The sequence below is a fragment of the Scardinius erythrophthalmus genome (genome assembly GCF_964197995.2).
Source record: "Scardinius erythrophthalmus genome assembly, chromosome: 20".
NCBI lineage: Eukaryota > Metazoa > Chordata > Actinopteri > Cypriniformes > Leuciscidae > Scardinius > Scardinius erythrophthalmus.
Window position 1 is genome coordinate 8,290,042 of NC_138240.1, and position 23,044 is coordinate 8,313,085.

At 39.4% G+C, this 23,044-nt stretch overlaps 1 protein-coding gene across 11 annotated transcripts in view; it reads right to left on the minus strand.

The window, feature by feature from the left end:
• The window catches only part of cep350 (centrosomal protein 350), a 37,678-nt gene that overhangs the window by 9,285 nt on the left and 5,349 nt on the right, over positions 1-23,044 (minus strand). For 3 of the 11 annotated variants that reach the window (XM_081348674.1, XM_081348678.1, XM_081348677.1), the window contains 23 exons: positions 22,128-22,687; positions 21,772-21,885; positions 19,744-19,866; positions 16,455-16,571; positions 14,576-15,195; positions 14,028-14,152; positions 12,531-13,426; positions 11,843-11,993; positions 11,471-11,616; positions 11,067-11,238; positions 7,949-8,202; positions 7,661-7,830; positions 7,464-7,574; positions 7,068-7,208; positions 6,825-6,958; positions 6,362-6,469; positions 6,088-6,254; positions 5,790-5,992; positions 5,393-5,580; positions 4,667-4,754; positions 4,358-4,504; positions 4,094-4,248; positions 1,995-2,117 (listed from right to left, as the gene is read on the minus strand). In XM_081348674.1, the coding sequence (XP_081204800.1) occupies positions 1,995-2,117; positions 4,094-4,248; positions 4,358-4,504; positions 4,667-4,754; positions 5,393-5,580; positions 5,790-5,992; positions 6,088-6,254; positions 6,362-6,469; positions 6,825-6,958; positions 7,068-7,208; positions 7,464-7,574; positions 7,661-7,830; positions 7,949-8,202; positions 11,067-11,238; positions 11,471-11,616; positions 11,843-11,993; positions 12,531-13,426; positions 14,028-14,152; positions 14,576-15,195; positions 16,455-16,571; positions 19,744-19,866; positions 21,772-21,885; positions 22,128-22,687 (5,013 nt within the window). The remainder of the gene's footprint in view (positions 1-1,994; positions 2,118-4,093; positions 4,249-4,357; positions 4,505-4,666; positions 4,755-5,392; positions 5,581-5,789; positions 5,993-6,087; positions 6,255-6,361; positions 6,470-6,824; positions 6,959-7,067; positions 7,209-7,463; positions 7,575-7,660; positions 7,831-7,948; positions 8,203-11,066; positions 11,239-11,470; positions 11,617-11,842; positions 11,994-12,530; positions 13,427-14,027; positions 14,153-14,575; positions 15,196-16,454; positions 16,572-19,743; positions 19,867-21,771; positions 21,886-22,127; positions 22,688-23,044) is intronic. The other 8 variants (XM_081348680.1, XM_081348682.1, XM_081348679.1 and 5 more) reach the window with 7 other exon arrangements.

Below are 23,044 nucleotides of genomic sequence, written 5' to 3' on the forward strand. Positions count from 1 at the left end.
CAAATAATGCCACTCACCCACCTTCTTCAAACAACAGATTAGTCTCATTTCCAAAGGATGTGCAAACAAACAAACCCAGACAACAAACACACACACATTCACACTCCAAAACATGCTTCCCAAAACAGGCACGCCTCCGATTGGAGACCTGCATTCATTTAAATGGGGGAAAGTGGCAGTACTGTGCCTTTAATGTCCTTATTAGGGTAAAACCCATGCACCTGGTACAGTTCATATGTGAAACACACAGAGATGACCACTTCACAAACTTAAACACACAGGTTCCACCCAGGGTTTGACAAAATGTTATGCTTTTGTCTCTGTAAGAGCAATCCTGCAAAGCAATTATTTTTGATACTATACTTAATTTACACTAAAGAACCGTTTGTGATTTTTTATTTGATATTGAGTGCGAATCAAAACAGAATTCCTGCTATTTTTGTTTTGCAGTTCTTTCGCATAGCGAGTTTTCAAATGCTTTGTCAAATTATTTGACATGCTGACAAAGCACATTAAACTGAATAATTAGCATTTCATATGCTATACTGAATAGTATAATATATTCATCATTTTTAGCAAGTTGCACCAGGTATAACTTGTGCTTCACTTAAGGCAGATCATTTTTTCAGAGGAAAAAAAAGTCCTCCATGCATCATGACTTTGGTCTGGGAGATCAAACCCGCCTGCCTTCTTCATTGAGGTTTAAGATAATTAAAAACATGTTAGAGAAAAACAAATGGCTTTATCTAAAAGCAATCGCCTTGCTTCATGAATACAACGGCCATCTGCATCCAACCATAAATTCCATTATGTTGCCTCAGTCATATATACTCATTAGCTCATCGCGGGCTACACTTATTTAATCAGGGGCTGGAGTTAAGATTTACTGTGGCCATTGGGCAGATGAAGAAGTCCTAAACTAGCATTATTCAGAAGCATACAATATATCAGTCTGCCCGGGCCTGTCTGAAAAGAGATATTCCTTCTGGTCTCCACTCACCACAATACCAAGTTCAAGAACTGATTTAACAGAGACAATTTTTCTGTGGAGTGCATGGGTGAAGCTCACGAAAGTTGTCTAGATTGTATTTAACTACAAAATCAGGAAAAAAAATATATAAATGCAAAATGATAATGAAGCCTGTTTTTTAGGATAATCAACACTATCTGTATAGTGATTTTCATGACAATTAAGCTGCTTCATTTACCCCCCCCCCCTCATTATTTCAATAAATAAACATTATTTTTTTTGCTGTTACAGCGATGACAATCTAATAGAAAAAATGTAAATTAAAAAATGGCAATATAAAAATAAAAAGTAAAGCATTGTGGCAATTTGTTATTAAATGTCATGAAAATGCTGCAAAACACGTTACTGGTCATAAAATAGGCTTCATCTATGCAAAATATATTTTATTGTTTTCCATTTTAATTTGAGGTGAAATGTGTACATTTTCGTGAGATTCACCATATATAAATCACATATATAATACAAGACAGACTGGCAACAAGGCAAAGACTGGATTTGACAGGATCACACCACAGAGACAAAAAAACAAAGGACCCAGAAATCACTCATTTAACCCACCATGATTTAAACAAGTCTGATCTTTGGCTTTGGGATTGACGACGGTAATCAATTTCAAGAGATTTGCCTGTATCTGTTCAACAAATAGATTCAAAAACCAATCATGAAGGATTTCGGTAAAACATTGAGTCATTAGAAATAAAAGATAATCTTCCCCAGTCAGATAAATAACTATGATTGATATTTAACTTGCTTTAGCCAAAGAATCAGCTTATTTCACCATGGTGTAGCTGGTTCATTTTCATCCATCCATTCATCACTGCATTCCTTTTTTCCTGCTTGTATCCCCACCAAACATTCCCCCACCCACCCAGCTGTGGCAGTGGATGAACAAAAGCATGCTCCATGGGAAATAGGTGCTGAGAGAAGGGAGGGGCGGGTAGAGGAGGATTGTGGGTAACTGTACCTGACCAACTGGCTGTAGATAAACAGCTGGAATTTGGGGTGAAGTTTTGGGAGACAGACAGACAGAGAGGCCCAGTGATGAGCCGTAAAGACAGAGAAGAAATAATGGACAGGAGAACAGTGTCTAAAAACAAAGGAAGAAAGAGAGGAGAGGACAGTCAAATATCAAGAAGCGCAGAGTTGGCGAGAATGAAACAATAAAAGAGAAGAGAGACAGACAAAAACACAGATATGGAGAGAGAGAGAGAGAGAGAGAGAGAGAGAGAGAGAGAGAGAGAGAGAGAGAGAGAGAGAGAGAGAGAGAGAGAGAGAGAGAGAGAGAGAGAGAGAGAGAGAGAGAGAGAGAGATAGAGAGATAGAGATTGAGTGTAAACATATGTAATGTGTCCTTATTTTCCTATTACTAATGAGCAAAAAACAAACCTGTTAGTGACTGTTAGCAATTAACTACGTGCTGCAAATCCTTAAACCACTACTGTGAGCATCATACATAAAAACAAAGTCAAACTTTCAAAAATGATCAAAGACACTATGCTTTAAAAAACATTTTTACGAGTAAGATGAAAGGCCTTGGTAATTACAAGCTTTCCTGGAAAAGCAGCCTGAAAAAAAAAAAAAGTATTTGCTCCAAACAGCAGTCTGGGGAATCTCACAAAATGTCTAGTTCATATTTCAATCTTTGCAAAATTAAAATTAAGATTTTCTTTCATATTGAGACATTTAAAAGTATGACAATTTAAATCCTCAATTCTCATTACTGTGACTGCAAAAAAAACTAATAAATAAATATTTAAATAAAATAAAATCACTTACAAATGTAAAAAGGTGGGTAATGAATATATGCATGTATTTGTGAGTTTGTGTTTAATTAAAAAAAAAGTATTATTAAAATAATCAAATTCAAAGCAGTCATAATACTATTATGTACGTTTACAAGTATTTACGGTGGGTACTATACGGTTATCCGGACCACATGTGATGACCTACCCCAACCCCGCCCCTAAACCTACCCGTCACTGGGGTTACGGCCAACCAAGAGCGGTTGTGGTCACATGTGGTCCGGATAACCGTATAGTACCTTACGGTGATATAGAGCAAGTGTGAAAGTATACTGTATATAGAATAATTAAGGATATACAGTAAATAAATAATTTATTTACAAGTACAATTGTGAGGTATCTTTGTAAATATACATAACAGTAGTATTAATTTATGCTGGCCATATAAATTGTTTATATGGATGAGCACTGAATGATTACAGCTGGAAGTTATACAAAAGAGATCATCATGCTATTAGTCAGAGTGAGAAAAAGTTAGAAGCATGTGAACGGTGCTCCAATCCCAACACAGAAAGTGATTGAATAAGACAAGGGTAAAATCCCCTTCTCTCTGTGTACCAATTTTATTCGCAGGTCAAAAATATGTGTGTCAGTACTATGAAGTTTTTAAACAATGGGATGACCCTCACCAGTTGCCAAGATACAATACTAAATAAGAACCTGATGTCAAAGCTTGAGTGGCTGAATATGGGAGAATGGGATCACGTACAATGGACAAAGAATTTAGAGAACATGTGGAGCTTTTGAAATGCATTAGTGAAACCACATAACCAGCTGACTGTTTCAGAAATCTGGCTGACAGAATGTACTTCCTGTTAACTAGTGGCGTAAGGAAGCTGCTCTCAATTTAGACGTGAAAGATTCCTCCAATCATTAAGGGAGATGGGTGTTTTCCTACACAGAGCACACTTCTGTTCAAACCAAACACTGTACACACAGAAATAAACAAACACTTTAAAATGTCACACAGTCAGCAAGCTGTAGACAAACCTCAAGGAAATGAATACATGTTATTAGTAGTATTAGCCAGTCATAAATGATAAGAAATCGCCCATTAACACACCAAAAATACATTGTTTGTTTAACCTTTTTGGAAGAAGTTTAAAGTTAAAGTTCTTTAAAGTTTCATTAAAGTTTGATTAATATAATCAAATGGATAAAAAAATTCAGATTTTCTTCACAAACCAATGCATCACTTGAGAGGACAGAAGAGGGATAAGATGGAAGGATAGAGAAGAAACATGCGTGAGGTTGTATTTACTTCTCGTCCATTTGAGAGCGCATCTTTTTCAGTTTCTGCATGATGCTGCTGGTTTCGCTGCCTGACACAGACATGGGGGAGGGACTTCGGGTCTCTGCGTCTGTCACTATCACACTGGGCGGAGCTGACTCCTCCGCTACACCAGACACAGGTGACTGCAGATGTTTGATTTAAAAAAAGTCAGAGAAATGTGCAATGTGTCTTTATTCAGAAGAATTATAAATAAATATTATTGCTATAAAAATAATCATTCAGAAGACTGACCAGCTTTGTGTCCTCAGCGCTCTTGAGCCGCTCTTTGAGTTTAAGGGTTGTGTGTCTTATTCTCTCAATCTCCTCCTGCTGTTTGAAGAGCAGCTGTCTTTCTCTCCTCGCCGCTTTATTGGCCTCCTGTAGCCGTTTAATCTCTGCCTGTGGGACAAACCATACAGCAAAGTTTGAGCTTTTATTTCTGTGCCGTACACAAGGACTAGTATTTGAATACTTTTACAATTGATGACCATTTAACTTAATATAAATTCATTTACAAGTCTATCTTAGAAATAATCTCATAATTCCACATATGGTTGTCACCTGTTCCTGCTGTAGCTTCATTATCAGGCCTCTCTGTTTCTTACGAAGAGGTGGCATCTTATCATCCTCGCCTTTATCTCTGAGACGCCTGGTGGAAAAGAAAGATGATGAATAGCATGTCACTATAGTTCACTAGTATACAGTCTTTGAATGTATGGGTTTCTATTTCTATGGGTCCGCTATGTAACATACATTACTGTTCACGTTTGAGGGGGTCAGTAGTATATATCGACATTAACTCTTTACTTGCCTGACGGGACAAGTAGCCTGAATAAAACATATATGACAAAAAAATAAAATAACTAGGAAGATCAATAAAACGAGAGAATTCTGATTTTATTTTATAAGTTGCGATCGAAAGTGGTCAGATAATAAATGTATTACTGACGGTAACAATGGGGTGCTGTTAACGCTCGCGCAGGAGCCAGTAGAAATGGAAACAAATGAACGCAGCACGTGCAAAGAAACTCAGTAAACAACATACTGCCTATAAAAAAAAATCGAAATGGAGTTTTTATATTTTTAACATATGATACAGTTAAGCAACCTCACACGACGAGTGCTGTTTCCTGAATACCATCCCGATTGAAAATGTGACATTGATTTTATACTACAGTATGAAAGCATTCGCTTGGGCCGTGAGCAATTGAGGGGAGCACATTGGCATAACGTGAAACATGCTCTGGGGTCCTGATTCAACTCAATTAACAGAAACGTGTGTCCTGCCTCTTTTGGTGTTCCAGCCAGGCCAGTTCAGTCTTGGTCTTCTCTCGGAGGGCCTTCTGACGCAGACGCAACAGAGAACTCTGATGCTGAGCTCGAACTTCCTCCTCCTTCATGTACTGACGCACCAAGTCCATGGTGAACTTGGAGAAGCTGTCCTGGCCGCTGGAGAAGGGCATGCTGTCATCCTGCTGTGTATCCCGTGATAAGGAAACAGAGCATGGGAAAAACACAAGGGCTGAGTCATTTATCCATCACATACTTCTTATCAACACACCAGGAAAACACAAACAACCTCCAACTATGACAACCAAACAGAAAGAAACACAACAGGCCCGTTCATACTGAACAAAACTGGAGTCAGAGACATGTGGCATGAGGAGAGCTGACAGGAAATTACCTTTGAGCTCACTCTAGGGCTGGATCTGTCATGGCTGTGATCATCATCAGACTCAGGGCGAGGAATGGGCTTCCTGTCCAGTGATTCGCGACGGTGGGCTTCAGATGGTAAAAGAGAGCGGAAAGATCTTTCTTCAATGTCATCCTCTGTCATCGAATCATCAAACTTCACAGAGTACTCTGTGGCGATGGAGGCACTGTCAGCTGATTGGAAGAATAGACAGGAAGTGGTCAAAATAACTAACATTTCCTCAAGACAGACTGGACAGACAGAGTGTCCTCAAAAATGTGAGCTTTACCTTTCTCTTCAAGCAGGCTGCGCACACTGTCAGAGCAAAGGGAGTCATCGGCAGCGGTGTGAGCCTGGTCCTCCACTGAACTACTGCTCCTGTCTTTCCCTGCTGTCCTCCTCTCCTTTTGATCGGAACGAGGTGGACTCAACTGGGTACTACTGCTGCCACCACCACTAATAAAGAGACAGAAACGAGCATTTTCTGACTCTACATTCATATAAAACCATTCATTTGTGCTGCAAAAGGAAAATCATCTCAAAAGAAAAGTACACATCGTTACCTGATGGTGGGTCTCCTGGAAGGGATGGACTCTGAGAGGCTGTCTGGTGGCGTCTCGATCTCTGACGGACTCTGATGTCTCTCAGGAGACAGCTCATTCTTCCAGCTACTGGACAGGATCCAAAATAGCATCAGTACTGATGTATAGATAGCAATCACTAATATGACAAATTTGAAAAAATCTTTCACTTTAGAAAATGCAAAGTGAAAGCACAGTTAAAATGATAGTTCACCCAAAAATTAAAATGCTGTCATGATTTACTCATGTCCTTGTTTTTTCAAATCCCCTGCCATGGCTCTCATATCTCATCTGCACTTTTGCAGTTTTAAATTTTCACATAAGTTTTGGAACGATATGAAATAGACATTTTCGTTTAGAAATGAATTATTTATATTAATAAAAAAAAACTATCTAGCACCAAGCTGAAGCGAGCATAGTACAGGAAGATAAATAAGACCGTTACCTGTCCGTGTGGGGGTCTGGCTGGTGCTGTTTCAAACTGCGGTTGTGCTGTCTCTGTTGGTCATAAGGGCTAGTGATAGAGGGTCCAGGAACACTTAGCGCTCCCGCAATCTGTGAACGAGCCAGCTCAGTCATCTACAGGGGAAGAGAGAGAGAGAGACCATCAATCCGGACTCATTTGAGAAAAAAAAAAAATCACAATGTATCTATGAATTGTTTTCCTGTACCCCAAAACTTTGCTCACCTCTTTAATGTGTCGTGCCGTTTCAGCTGTGTGGCGTGCAGCCTCAGCTTGCTGGCTGATCATCTTATTTGTGGTCTCATGCAAACCTCCTAACGCCTGCTGTTGAGAATGAAACAAACTCTCCTGCAGCTCAGCATGGGCCTTGAATCAAACACAAGCATGTCACAAAATATGTCTGTGCATCAAAAAGATACAAATCATTTAACTAAAAACTGCCATTTTTAACTTGATCTGAATTAGATTTAGATTTATCACCCTTTCCCTTTTTTTTTTAACATGTTAAGTCCTCATCTCATGACGTTATAATACAAACAGCTTTTATCCTAAAAACCACATTCTGATATGAAATGCCCTCAACAAAGGTCTTAAACTATTAGCATATTGTGGCGTAAATACCCGTGCAGCTTTCTGTCTGCTTTCTTCCAGCTGCCGTTGTGTTTCGAGGGCTTCCTGCTCTGCCTTCATCCTCAGCAGGTACAGGTCACGTTCATGCCTCTGCTGCTGGGACTGCAAGAGGAAAAGGTCACCCTCAAATACATGGCCACATGACCACAGAAGTTCAGATAATTGCTTTAGCAGATTTAGAACTTCACCTTAAGAATCTGAGCAAGCGAGACAGTTTCTTGCTGAGCGAGAGACACGCCTCTCACTCTTTCCACATCACTGAGCTGTCGCACTGACTCCTCCACTGCGTCCAGGTAATTGAGCTCAGCAGACAGGCGCTGCTGCAGGACCCCTGGAGCAAACTGCAGCTCCGCTGAACCTGGGGACACAGCAGAGTAATTCAAACAATTCCAATTCTGAACTAAAATTCTCCATTATCAGAGTAGACTTCTTCAGCATTGCAGTTGCTTACAAAAATCTAGACAAAGTCAGTTTACCTGCAGTCCTATGCTCTGTTCTTCCTGGGCTTTGAGTATGGGGTGAGGGGTTGGATTTAGCCCTGGCAGCTGAAGAGGAGGATGAGGAGGAACTGGGAAGAGCTGTGTGAGGGGAGCCAGAGCCTTGTGCAGATTCTCTGATTGGGATACGGTCACCTGGAGACAACCGGGAAGAACGAGAGCTGGCTGGAGAACCAGCGGCAGGAGTCGGACCAGGGCTTTGGGGAGATTTCTTTCCCTCAGAGCCAAAATGACTAATGAAACAAAATAGAGAGAAGAAAATTATTAATAATTATTATTATTATTATTTATTGACAATTTAAAAAAAGTATTTGAATACATCAATACATTTTAATAATTGTTCCTTATATTTTTTTTATAATTGCTTTTAATATTTTTCAACAAACAAAATGATTTAGCCGAGATTAGAACACGACATTTTCATTTAAAGTTAATCTAAAAGGTAAGCATCTTGAGTTGAATTGTGCACAGCACTATACAATGACCATCTAAACCTCCAATAGTCCAATAACACTGAACAATAAGGATTTTGTGCTACTGTGGATGGAAATTATGTCAGAGAAGTGTGCTGATGACAGGAGTAACTTAAATGAATCCAGTTCAAACTCTGCTGCTGGATAAACCCATCCAGAGACCACATACGGCCCTCTGAATGCTGAAAAGACAGGAAGGCATGAGGGGAATCTGACTCACAGGCTTTAACAAATGCCACAGGGAGGTTCGAATGTCACACTAGAGGGAAATATCTGCTTGGCAATGAGCCTGACCTGTGGCGCAGATAACCAACTGAACAAAAGAGCCAGTGTGTGCCTGCACGTTGCCTCCTGCCTCGTTTTCAGAAGGGCAACAGCAGGCCGAACACTTCAACCCTCCACCTGATATTTAGCAGCATTAATATTGACACTGGCTCCACTGGGCTCTTATAATTATGATAAACAGGAACAGAAAGGATATTGCATTTAAAGATATTTCCGGTCTATGCTCAAAATGTCAGAGTTCATGTCCGGTAACTTGCTGAACAGCAGAATGGCAATGAAAGATGACTGGACTAGTAAATTAAAATAAAAAAGACTAGCATGAAGGTACATGCAACAGGTACATGCAGCAGATGTTTTTATTCAAACTATGGTGGCTTCATGTATACATTTTTATCAGTGCCAGCTAAGCAACAGGAAATCCCTAAAGGCCCTGATATACTTTGAGTGACATCGAAACTGGTGTGACTTCATTTCCAACAAAATCTGGCCAAAAGAAGTTCATTAGGAGTTTGTTTCAGTAGTTTGAAACAGCTCACCAAACCAAACTTTTAAGAAAGCTTTGTGCGGCTAGTAAACGCCTTCGAACTTCCACTTCTGTGGTTTATTACTTTTTGAGTCTGGTGAGTTAAGTCATGAACACACCAGATTAGAGTCCTGCTCGGGTTCGGGTACCCGCAAATTTTGCTCAAACGGGTGACAAATATCCAACTGAGTCGGATACGGGTGTGGGTCGGGTCGGACACGGGGGAAACACGGGTCTAAACACGGGTTTAAAACACGGGTTTAAAACAATCACATGCCAACGTAAAAATATATGCATATTTTTAGGAACACATCTACAAAAATATGCCTGTATTTCAAGTTGATAAAATCATTTAAAATCCACATCAGCTTATTTGTGCCCGCACGCACCACGCCCTCCCAGGAATCTATAACGTATAGGTTACTTTCACTTTTAAAAATTCCTCATAACGGCGCGCGCGCGTTCTGCTTGCAGTCGTCGAGATGGATGCTGAGGAGTTGAAGAAAAGAATAGCTAGTGGAGATTGTAAAGTTGTCGACAATACGTCATCAAAAATAAAGTCCAGTGTGTGGGAGAAATTTGGAGTTATCTGAAGAAAATATTGTGAAAGGCTTTGCTGAATGCATTTTCGTGTTGGATAGCCGCAAATGTGGAACTTCATCACTGAGGAAGCACGCAGATAACTGTGGTAACAAAGCAGTTCTATCGAACAGTATTTTTCAAATTTAACACTGTTAAGTATGTGTGGTGTGCAGGGCGTGTTTGAACCCAAAATTGTCAGATGTAGCCTAGGCTAGACGAATTGCGTGGCAGAGATAGTGTTGTAGCCGCATCTGTTCGATTGGTAAAATGTTATAAAGCTACTCAGTTTTGTGGTAACGTTAGCCATGTTCTTCATGTACCGGCCTTTTGACAGCTTCGGCTGAAGTTGTCCTTGTGTTAATTGTCCTGTAATAACTTCTGTATGACCTGGCAATAAACATTTTTGTAATTGTGTCTATAATGTGATAGTCTAAACTGATTTTATTTCGGGTGCGGGTCGGGTAGCGGTTCTATTTTAAACGGGTCGGGTGCGGATTTTAATTAGTGCTGCTGTCGGAAAACGGCTCGGATGCGGTTTTAAGCACTGCGGGTACGGGTTTACAAAATCGGACCCGTGCAGGACTCTGCACCAGATAACAACTTCATAGTGGAAAATGAAGTTGTAATTTTAATTTTGTAGTACTTATAATATAAGTCTGTGACTAACACTGTTTTTTTTTCTGTGCAACTAGCTCTATAAACAAATATGACTTGGCAACTTGAATAGAGTGACGAATTGCAAAGCTGGTGCAAACATTTTCACATCTTTATTCCCCACGGATCAAATGCTTTCTTAACTGCTCTTTCCTTATTGCTGTAATTTCTTTTTGTTTATTTTGTTATTGAGTGAGCATCACACATTTGAATGTTTATCTAAACGCAAGCGTGGGTGGTGTCAGAATGTTCACAAACCTCTTTTGACCCCTCAGCAAAGACTGAAAAAACTATGATATCAGGGACTCAATGTGTTTAAAGTCACCATGAAATCAAATTTGACAAATCTTATTTATTTTATGGAATATTGTAGCATTTATTATAAATGATTTATTTGTGCACATCATTATATTATTTTTTTTAAAAGCATGTGCCCTCAATTTTTATTTCCCAATTGAATAATCAAGTCCTGCCATAATTTTTTTCTTGTTCGAGAAACCATTCCACTTGGATATAGATCACAATAGGGGAAAAAAGACTATTGCAACTTTTGTTTCAAACTGACTTTAATAGGCCCTACCTATGGTTGGAGTGGACTGAGGCGCCTCCCAGTGTGCTCTCTGTGTCCACGCTCCTGTGAGAGCTGCGACTGGATGCTTTCTCTGAGCCACTCTTCTTGAAGCCCTCAGCAGGGAGATCAGAGACTGCAGAGGAAGTGTTTCTTTGTCCCTCCAGCGGGCTTCTTTCTGAGGCTGTAGGAATGTACACAGAGATAAAATTTGCAATGTAATCATGATACAAAAATGTCTGTTCAAAACCAACGTCAGTGAAATTGAGTCAGTACTCCTGATACTGTAGAAAGACTGGTTCCTAAGTACCAGTATTTCTGAAATCTCTATAGGAATGTACACAGAGAACAGAAACTGACTTCACACTGTATCACCCTCAAGATCACATGATGTGGCCCTCTATAATATATCTGACCTCTCTTGCTGCTTGAGCTGGCTGAGTGCGGAGAGGAGAGGGGTGTAAGAGCTGGTGAACGCTGAGATCTCTCTCCAGCTCTGTTACTGTATGCAGATCTTCCACTTAGCAACTCATCTAAAGGACTGAACCGACCATGGCCATTACTGTGGAGAGAAGGCATCAGATATTATATTAAACTAATATACACACAGATATGGACAGTATACCATATTATGATTCTACATGGAGCTTATGAAATGGGAGGAAGGGCTGGTATGATGATAGAGCAACACTGCCCTCTTCAGGCTGATTACTAAAAAATTGTTCAACTTCATCCATTTATATATACAAGGCAGTGATCTTCTGAGCATTAAAATAATGTTGTTTTACCTGAGCCCATTGGGACTTCTCTTGGATGCTGATTGGCTACTGCCACGTGAGGAAACAAAGTCATCTTCATAGACCATGCCATCCAATGAGCTGGCACCAGACAGAACAGCGCGGATAGACGGAGAACTCTTACCTCCCCTCTCCTCAAAAGCTACACAAACAAATATATGCAATGAATATATCCACTAACATTCAAAAGCTCAGGGGTCTGTAAGATTGTACAGGAATTTTTAAAGAAATGAATAGTTATTTAGCAAGGATGCATTCAGTTGATCAAAAGTGACAAAATATTAAGCAGCACAAACAGCAGTTTCAACATTGATAATAATAAATGTTTCTTGAGCACCAAATCAGCATATAAGAATGTTTTCTGAAGGCTCATGTGACACTGAAGACCGAAGTAATGGCTGCTAAAATTCAGTTTTGCCATCAAAGGAATAAATTACATTTCTATGTGTATTATAATAGAATGCAGTCATTTCACATCATTACTGTATTTACTGTATTTTTGGCCAAATACAGTCAATATTGGTGATAAAAAAATTATTTCAAAAACTTTTAACCCCAAACTTTTGAAAGGTCATACAAGTGCCTTATACATACATATTGTGACAGTCTTGTACACATCAGTTATTATGTTAGACATGGTGAAATGTTAACACAGGTCAAATGTTTAAAAATGTCTCACCTTTGCCGTAACTCATGTTCTTTGTAAATATATTAATAACACTGTGTGGGCTTCCCTTGGCCAGTTCTTCCCACGGTCCATTGCTTCCTCCTTGTACCAGACTAGCCGAACTATAAGGCAGGTGCTTCTCTGCCTCTTTCTGAAAGCGTGAAATTGGGTTCAAACTGTCTCCATTCAAATGGGCTGCACTGTATCCTGTGGTTCTCAGTCTGGATTTGGGCAGCTCTTGCAGGTCTTCGTCAGACATACTGCCCTCACTCAGCAGAGGACCCTCGCTGATAGAACCTCCGCTGGAGTCCAGCTCAGCTTCCTGAACAACAGGCTTTGGAGGAGAAGGGGTCTTGCGTACGTTTCTAAAAGGGAGGCCGGAGGACGCAGGTGTTTGTTTGTTCCAAGCCTCCACCCTCTCCCTAAAGCTGTGCAGGTTGCCCACACCTGGTAGGGCCTCATCATAGGTGCTCTGACCCTCAGCAAGCAGTCTTTCAATCCTCTCGACCAGGTCATCAGTCTCCGTCTGATTCTCTCTAACTGGTGGACTGACAGGTTTAGCCCAGCGGTCATCGGTAGGGATTAAAAGACCTGTGCCCATATCCCTGCTGCAACCGTAGTTTATTCCAGCACCGGCTAGCTTGCGTGCCTCGCTCTCAATACGGCTAGAGAGAGAGGCAGCGGTGGCCTTAAGAGCCTCAATACGGCTCATTTTGCGGCCTGTGGCTGAGGGCAACGACGCATGTGCAGTTCGGGACTCTCTGTTAGGCAGTGAAGGTTCTGGATCAAGTTCTAACAGTTGAGAGAAGATTTGACCAGAAGGGGGCGGTAAAGAGCTGCTGACCCTCAGAGCGGGACTGCGCTGGTCGGATTGAAGCCAGGGTGATCCTGCAAATCCCAACTCATTCCTACAAAAACAATACAAGACAACAGATTATTGAAGTATAATTACCAGATGACCTAAAAAAAAAAAAAAAAAAAAGACTGCCACTAATGAATATACAAAAAATACATTACAAAAACCTTTGAAAATGTATATCTTAAAATTCACACACTGCATAAAGCATATCTTCATGTAATTTTACCAAAATAATTCATTAGTTTAAGGATTCAGTTTTTATCCATTTTTAGGAACGTCCCAGTGTCCACAAACTTAACATGCAGCAGACGCCACCAACTACATGCACTTAAAAGTGGCCATGGAAACCGATACAGGCAAGCAACAAACACTTCTCACTAAGCACTGAGCTGACGGATTAATCTGTTCTTACAGAACTACTTGATATAAGAGCATTTCGTCAGTGTAAGGGAATAAAAAACGACTTCCCATATAGGGAAAGCGGATATTTTATTAATCTGTTCAGCGCTTAGAACAGATAAACACCAAAAAAGGAAGCTCTTTGGTGGAAACAACAGCTAACAATTTCAAGGTTTTTTAGATGAAAAACCAAACATTACATTATGACACAGATGATGTAATGGAATGGGATTCTGTGTGCGTGAGTGTACCTGGAGAAAGGAGGCTGCCGTTGCTCCGTGAGAGACAGATCACTGCTGGAGGTGGCACTTTGAGGTCGATCATGTCTTTTGTTTTCTTTATCAGACTCTCCAGACGGCTGGTATACTGGTCTCGACTGCAATGTCACAACAAAAAAAACCTTAAAAGAGTGGCCAATCAATATGGACTTAGCCAATATCTAGACACCAGGGTGTCCAATGGTAAATAAAAACGTGATATTTATTTCATACAGCCTAATACAAAGACAGCAAAAGAGACTTTTAACTGAACTAAAATGACTGAAATTAAATGTTTTATTTACACTACCATTCAAAAGTTTAAGGACGGTAAGTCTATTATGCTCTTGTGCAATATTATTACAACTTATCATGGCAGTGTAAATTTGATCACCTAAATAAAAAAATATTTTAATTAATTAATCAATTCATAATTATATACTATAATAAAAAAAATACTATAATATAATTAATGTTATGAAATATAACAACTTCAACAAGACGTTTAACTGCAAGTCTTTAAGTGTTCAAAAAAGGTTTACCTGGTGGCCTATGTTTATGTCAGCACCATTAATATCTCCTATGAGCTGAGTCTGTTCCAGAAGCAGTTTGGTGTACGTTTCCTGGAGCCGCTTCTTAATTGGAGCTTCAGGTGCGACCGGGCCCTTCGCAGCCCCTGCTCGTTGTCTCCTGTAAAGCTCCTGTAGGCGTTTATTCTTGTTCTCTTCCTCCTCCCTCTGAGCTCTCTTCTCCTCCGCTTGCCGTTTTTTCCGTTCTTCCTGCTTTTGAGCAATATACATTCGCACAGCTTCTGAGTCATAGTGCCGTTTCTTTAGCACAGGCTTCTCAAAAGACTCTGCTCTCTTGGTAGTCTTGGCAGGGCTGGCACTTCGGGAAGCTCGGGTCGAGGCATGAACTCTGGAGCTGGACGCTGCCGCCATTCTGCTGATGCCCTCCTCCAATTGCAGGTCATCTAGGATGCCCTGGATGTCAGCTGAGAGGAGGTTTGTGCTGGGAGACTTTCTTCTATCATCCCCAGCACATCTGGAGGGTCCAGCCGGCTCATCCCGAAGAACATGATTGCGATGTCTTTCCACACTGCTGGGCCTTGAACGCCGGCTGCGCTCAAGACGAGGATCAGAGCTGGAACGGGGGACAGGGCCTGCAGGAAAAGATGGAGAGGAAAACAGTAGACGATGAAAAAGAGAGACGACATGTGAGATTATTACACACATCTAAACAACCGTCAAATGTTTGGAATAATTCAGTTTACTTCAGAAATAAGTCTCGTGTGCTCACCAGGTCTGCATTTATCAAAATCAGCACAAACAGTATTGTGAAATATTACAACTTAAAAGAACAGTTTATTATTATATTTCTAAATATGTTAAATATATATTAAATATAATTCTATTTTAATATATTTTAAAATGCAATTGATGTCCATCATAGCAACGCTGAATTTTCAGTCTTCAGTGTCACATTATCCTTCAGAAATCATTTTAATTTGCTGATTTGGTGCTCAAGAAACATTTCTTACTATCAATGTTGGGACGGATTATGCTGTTTAATATGTTTTGTGCAAACCATTTATTTATTCCAAAGAATATTTAATTGAAATAGATTTTTTTGTAACATTACAAACATCTTTACTGTCACTGTCCTTTCATTTACAGGACGCTTCAGCTTCTGTGACTCAACTCAGGAGACAAGGTAGATTTTTTTTCAGACTTGCCAAATGTCAGAAATGCACAGTGCTTAAATACAATAACAGTTAAAGTATGTCTTCTGTTTTAATCAATCTTTTTTCTCTCTTTTTCTTTTTTAAGCCATCCAAATACAAATTTTATGCCACATGCCCTGTAACCCATGTCTGAACTGGAAAAACATCCTCTTCAGCGGCTGCTTGCATATAATGTTTAAATCAATATAGAATTGAGCATTTCCGTCTCTGCAGTCCAATAAATCAGTACTGGAGTGGCTGTATAAAGTCTGGGTCCATCCCTGCATGTGTGGATGGCAGCAGGACTGCGAAAGAAATCAGGTCGGCTTGTGCAGTGAGTCAGAAACACCAAGTCGAACCCTATTCATTACGGTCACTGGGCAGCAAAGTTTACCAATGCGGGGTGGCTGTCTGAATCTTTATTTATTAATAGACCTGACACTTGGAGCACTAGCTGCTGGAAGACTAGCACTTCAAAACAATGTGGTATTTAATAACAGTTGGCATTAAACTCATTTAAAACACCTCAAGAACATTTGGTTGGGTATCCAAAATATGAGAAGCCAAAAAACAGGTATCTTGTGACATTTAAGGCTAAATAAATACAGATATTTTAAGTTTGGTTTGTGATGTGGCCGAGCTCTAAACTGTCTGCGTGGTGACAGGAGTGGAGCCTGGCAGATATCTCACCCTCTCACCTGTTCTCATCTGTGTCTCCGAGGACTGCGCCCGAGGCTCTCTGTGTAACCGTGGCGGCGGCCCTAGCATCATCTTCACCAGCTTTTGCCCATCTCGCCATGATGACGTGCTGATCGCTATGGAGACAGGTTACACAGATGCCTTGAGACTAACAGCTGTTCCAATAATTAATTTGTACTTTTTTTTAACCAGATGTGATTAAGGCAGAGAGGAAAGTGTGACAAAAGTAACTAATAATAAAGAGACTAGAGAATAGCTGCTCTGAATCACATTCGCACAGATATTTAATGATCTTTCTCCAGAGAAAACCCCCCACTCGCATTTAATGTAACAGAGATAGCAATTTAAAATTGACAGTATTTACTTTATTAAATGAGTCTGGTCTTACGATGCATGATTCATCTGTGCATGGTATTATAAAGAATACAAATGGTATCAAGATATATTTCTCAGGCTCAAAAACAGGGCTTTTATGTTGACGTACTCAACATCATATGGAAAGGGAACAATATTAACCAATGCCCACATTTCACAATCCAATCAAATCCAGGTGGATAAAATCAAAATACTCTATATAATTTGCAACAGAATATGGTTTCATTTTGAAAAACAACACATTTAAGTAAAAAAACAAAAACAAAAAAACAACAACCTTAATGCTGCCACCTTTATTAAAATAGTTTAAAAGCCAAATATAACTGCTGACGAAGAATGACAGCATGCTTTAAATTCCCTAAAGTATAGTTATCATATCATAAGTCATGTATAGAGCAGGCATAATTTATTGCAAAAAATGTACATTTAAAAATGATTTATTATTATTTATTTGTAGTAGTTTATTTTGTAATAAAAATGTAAATGTGACATATATAAATAAACACACAAATATTTTATGTGGCATAAAATGTTTAATATTATTTCTGCCACATAAAATATGTTGCTAAACCAGAGTATTAAGTAACCACTTATAAAAATGACAAAAGTTTAACTTTTCTCATCAAACTGTTTGCTTGACAGTAGGTACCCTAAAAGTGAAAACTGACAGTTAACGCTAATGTCTGCATGCAGCACCTCTTGCAGCAATGTTAAGATTTCAATAGCCGTGTTTCCATTACCCTTCAAATTGCGCAAATTGAAACTAAGCCCAATGGAAACATACATTTAGCCAAAACTCTCATATAGTTCAAAAAGTTTACGGCTTATTGCCGTTTTCAGGCAATTCGAAAAAGGAATATTTTGCAAAACTGCAATGGAAAGTTTGTTTCGCATTTACAGGTCACCTGGCGCACATAAAACTCGATCATTCTTTAAAGGGGGGGTACAATGGTGTTTCATGTATTCAGAGTTGTTTACAGTGTTAAAGAGATGGATTCTCATGCTAAACATGGGCAAAGTTTAAAAAATATATTTTGGACGAATAACGGAGAATTTCTGTGCCGAAAATCTTACTTCCGGGTTGGTACAAGTTTCGGCAGTTTTTTTTCGATCGTGGATCTAATGACGTAGATGAGAGTGGAACTCCTTATGTGAGCATTTCTCCCGGAAAAGCGCGCCCGCGCACACGTCGAACAGAGGAGAGCGAGACCGCGCACATCAACGCGCTTCAACAGGAAATCATCGGCGCCCACGCTGCATAGGATTTGTTCAAGAATGTCTCCAAAAAAGTGTGTTTTTGGATGTGAGGGAAAGCTTACCGTGTTCAGCTTTCCAAAGAACCCAGTGTTACAGGAACAGTGGATGCAGTTTGTTTTTCCGGGGCAGCAACGGAGTGTACCAAGTGCGGTTGTGTGTTTTGGTCATTTCAGTGACGAATGTTTTATTAACAAGGCCCAGGTCGACGCTGGATTTGCAAATCGTTTGCTATTAAAACGTGGAGCGGTCCCAGTGATAAAAGACCCCATTCATGTAAGTACAATTGGATCAGATTTCTGTATTTTGCTGGAAATCAAGCACTACCGCTTGACTCTATAGCTCCGCCTCCAGGACCTCGGCTTTTTACGGAGAGAATTGGAAAGCTGTATTTTTCTTTAATAAATATAATAAAACTAAACACTTTTTGGAGATATTAAAGATGCACTACTACTCTATAGGTACTCAAGATTAAAATGAGATTAGGTGAAACTGTGCATGTTATGTACCCTTTAAAGATGACGCAGTATGTATGGACAAAAGACGAGACAGAGTTCTTTATTAAACTCATAAAAGACAAAAGAATTACGGAAATACTGGATTCTAAACAACAAAGAAATGCCACAATTTATCAAGACCTTGAAGCAGATAGGAGGGAGAAACACACAGAAACACCTCATGTGTGCCGCTCACAAGTATAAGGGGCTTTTCTTGCCATTAATGCTTGGATAACACGCCTACGTCTCCTTCGATTAAAAATAATGGCTAGTGCGGTGGCTGCAATATTCATAAACCTACCAACATCCGTTGCAATGATTTTTGGAATGTCTTATTGCAAGAAATTTTGTTTTAGTCGCATAAGATCGGTTAAATGGAAACGCCGTCATTTCGCAATAGTAATTTATCGGCGTTTAGAAAATATCGCAAAGGTTTTGCGCAAATCTGTAATGGAAACTCGGCTAATGTACTTGAATTGTGTTTGGCACCGCACTCCAAAACATTGCAGAATGCAACATAAAATTTAGCTTGTAGAACTCGAAGCAGCCTTCACTTGGGTTGTGTTAAACTAAGAGAGACAACGTGAGAAGAACTAGACTTCAGACATCTATTTCTGAAGTTAGGGCTGCACAGGGTAAACTAGTGGAGGGGTGGAAGGAGGAGTCAGATGTCACTTTTCTATTTAGTCGTGACAAGAGTGACACCTCTCCAGCTGCCAGCGAGGCCACAACAGCTTGGAGCATTGTCAAGCATTTCTGCGTCAGCGTCACAGCACAGCAATCCTGTTAATTTGCATGCTACACATTCTAGAAATTTCTATGGGGATAAGAGACTTAGCTTGTGCTTGCAGACAGACATTAACACATGCCTGTTTCCAAGAAAGCCCCGCAGAGAACAGGGCACAGTGACGCTGACAGGTCAAGAGAGGATCACACAGGCTGCCAGGACAGTTTGTGGGCATGTATGTGTGTTGAGTGGAACATTTGCACATTTTCAGAGCAGATTGTGATCTTCATATGCAAAACTACAATTAAGCACTATAATATGTGCATTCATATGTTGAATTTCAATATCATTTGCTTAAATAAGCAACAGTTGTTTGCTTGAGAGACACACAGTGTCCAAAAGACAGACAGTGAGAAAGTAAAAGAGAATTCAGACCTGGTTTAACATTTGAGTCTGGTGCAGAGGAAGATCTGTGTACTTTCCTAACAGGCTTTGATGGTTTCTTCTCTTTTACCCTCTCTCGCTCTCCAGGCCTCTGCTTTGGCTTTGTGCTCTCTGCTGTGAAAAGACAGAGTTCATCATTGTTCATCATGGTTATTATTGTTAACTAAAACTATTAAAAACATGCTAACTGAAATAAAGCTGAAACGAAATAAAACATAAATATTAGAAGTAAAACTTTAGAAAGTTGAAGAAGAATAAAGTTAGAAATGGTGCCTTGGCAACTAACTGAAAAAACTAAATCCAAACTAAAACTAAAAACTGAAGAATTTTTTTTTAACCTAAATAGTAATATTTAAATATACAAAACTAAGATAAATGACAAAAGCGCTTAACAAAATTACTAAAAATCAAAATGAAACAAAGCATAAAAATAAAAGCCAATTCAAAATATTAATAAAAAATATAGTAGTATATAAATCATACAAAAAAAATAACAATGCTGTTCATTACATTACACTCACAACCATGCACATATTACCCACTGATCTATAATAGATCAGTGATATTACCATAACTGCCCACATTTACACAACTATTCAGTATTCACCAATATCTCCCCTAAAGTAGCAAACAAAATTTAAAAACATTCATGATTTATAGAGTATTCAAAATAAAAAAATAAATAAAAAAAATGATATAATGGACTTTTAACTGGCCATCTATTGTCCTAAAAACTGTCATTACGTTAATTTCATGTCTCACAGGTATGAGAGCATTAAGATTTGATTGATTCCCATGAATAAGTTCAAACTGCATGTTTCAATCTGTTTAAGTCAATTCAAAACAAGGAACAGACAGAGGGTGGAAAATTTACATCTAAAACTAAATTCCCTTTTTGTGAAATAAGAATACATATAATGATAAAATAACTAAAATGGACTTTCAGGAAAAAACAAATTCAACAAATTTGTACCATATGGCCATATTACCATATTATCATTTAATGATAGCAACTCAAATCTATTGCATGCCAACAGGGAATAAGCAGCATTGTTATGTATACTAATGAGCTTGTTGCATAATGATTTTCTAAGGAACTGTGGAGCAAACTGATGCAATCCTTCCCAATAACCTTGAAGAAAACTCCTAAGAACAGTCAGGGCTGACATGAAAACTTGTAACTATGGCTGTGGCAGTACGCCTGGAAACTCTGAGCCAGTTAGGAGCATGTAAGTCAGCGTCCAAGAGCGGTTTGGATTAAACATGCTTTTTGACCATACTGCAATCCAGTAGAGAAACATGAACTCTGTGAGCTGCATTCAGTGGCAGTTAAAACAGTGATGCTTTCCTAATTCCTGTTCATTACTCATGCTTCATGACTCAGAGGGCTTGCAATGGGCAGTAAAAAAACATTTGAGCTCAGGTCACATCAAATTAACATTTTAATTCCAAATAAACAAATGCCCCATTCACTAACCTGCTATTAGGCTGAAATAAAGAGGAAGACTCAAATCACAAAACATAATTATAGCACGAGTGATTAAGATGACAACCAGTGAGCTGTTTATGATCACGATACTGTAACATTTTTGTGGGTACCTTAATTATACCACTTTGCTTTAGAAGTATTGGTAAGACTTAACAATAAGTTTGCATTTGTTAACTACATTAGTTAACAAGAACTAACAATGAAAATAATTCTATAGCATTTTTTAATCTCAGTTAATGTTCATTTCAATTTACTACTACATTATCAAAATCAAAAGTTGCATCTATTAATATTATTTAATGGCCCTGAGCTACCATGAGCTAGCAATAAACAACATTAACTAACGTTAACAAAAATGTATAATGTAAGAAATGTATTGCTCATTGTTAATTAATAAATTAAATAATGCAAACTACATTATTACTAATGTGATCTTATTGTAAAGGGTTACCAAAGCATTATTCATTGTTATGTTCATGTCAACAAATGAGACAGAAATTTAAAATAACAGTCTGGAACACCATGTATACCTGTGAGCTGTTGCGTCAGGTCTTTGTATATCTCCCTGCTTAAGTTCTGGAAGTCGTCCTCTGCCCACACTTTCCCATCAGGTGTGCGAATCTTAGTCTCAATGGTGTTGAAGCCTAGAAAACACAGAAGTGAGACTCTTCTCACTCAACAACCTCATAAAACATTTAACTGATGCTTTTATATTGAGTATCTTAGAAAACAACTATTACTGGGACTGTAGAACTGGAGCAACCTGAGGTTAAGTGCCTCGCTCAAGGGCACAATGGTGATAGCCCTTATCGGGTCTGAACTTACTACAACACAGTTACTAGTCCAACACAAGGGGGTCAATCTTTTCTCTCTGGAGTCAGCTTACCTTTATAAATGGGTGCAGGAGGGGCTGGGGCCACTTTCCGGACTTTAGCAGTAGGAACTGTGGTACCGTGTCCTGCTGCCTCAATACCCACAGGTTGCTCCAGGTATCCCAGCAGCTTGTTTCTGTCCTCCGTCTCTTCCAGATGTTCCCTCTGTCTGCGGATTCTCTCTTTCAGCTTCTCCAGCTTTTCATCAGGTTGCCGTCGTCGCAGGTTCTCCAACCGTTGTGAGGATGCGATTGAACCTGGGCTGGACCTCAGGGACGTCTGGGATGTCTCAGCCTGTAAGTGTGTTCTGGGCCTGACTTCTGACCCTGGTGTTGCTTGGTCGGGCTGGTGAATGGCGTTGAGAGCAGATAGATCGTTGAGGTAGCGTACAGATGTGCTGTCTACAGCCGAGGAGCACAGGCTGTCCAGGTCTGCAGTCTGCATGTCTCGGGTGTCACGCTGATAGACCAGCTGGCTTAAAGCAAAGTCAGGCTGAGTAATGGTCACCTCTGTTGGTAATGAATGGGCTTCTGGTTCAGAGTGGGTCTGGGACATTGGCAGCGGAGATGCTTCCCTATAAAAGAAAGACATGATTCTGTTTAAACTGAAGATCACGAGACAAGAAGTCATGTATACAACTCAGATGGCAACAGAAAAAGTAGGCCTGTAAAGGGAAGTATCAGCTACATGTGTGCTGAAGTTACTGAAGCCAAAATGATGGTTCCTTGTTCAAATGTCTTGTATGAGAGGATCAAATAGCAAACTTAACCTTCAGACATAAAACCTGCACTCATTGACCTCAGCATACTCCATAGTCTACTCATAACTTTCATTCCTTTATCATTCAGACATGCTGTAACCAAATAATGAAGTTATTACCAAAACAAATATTTTAATCTATTTCCTTTAACATTTTTTTTTTTTTTTTTAA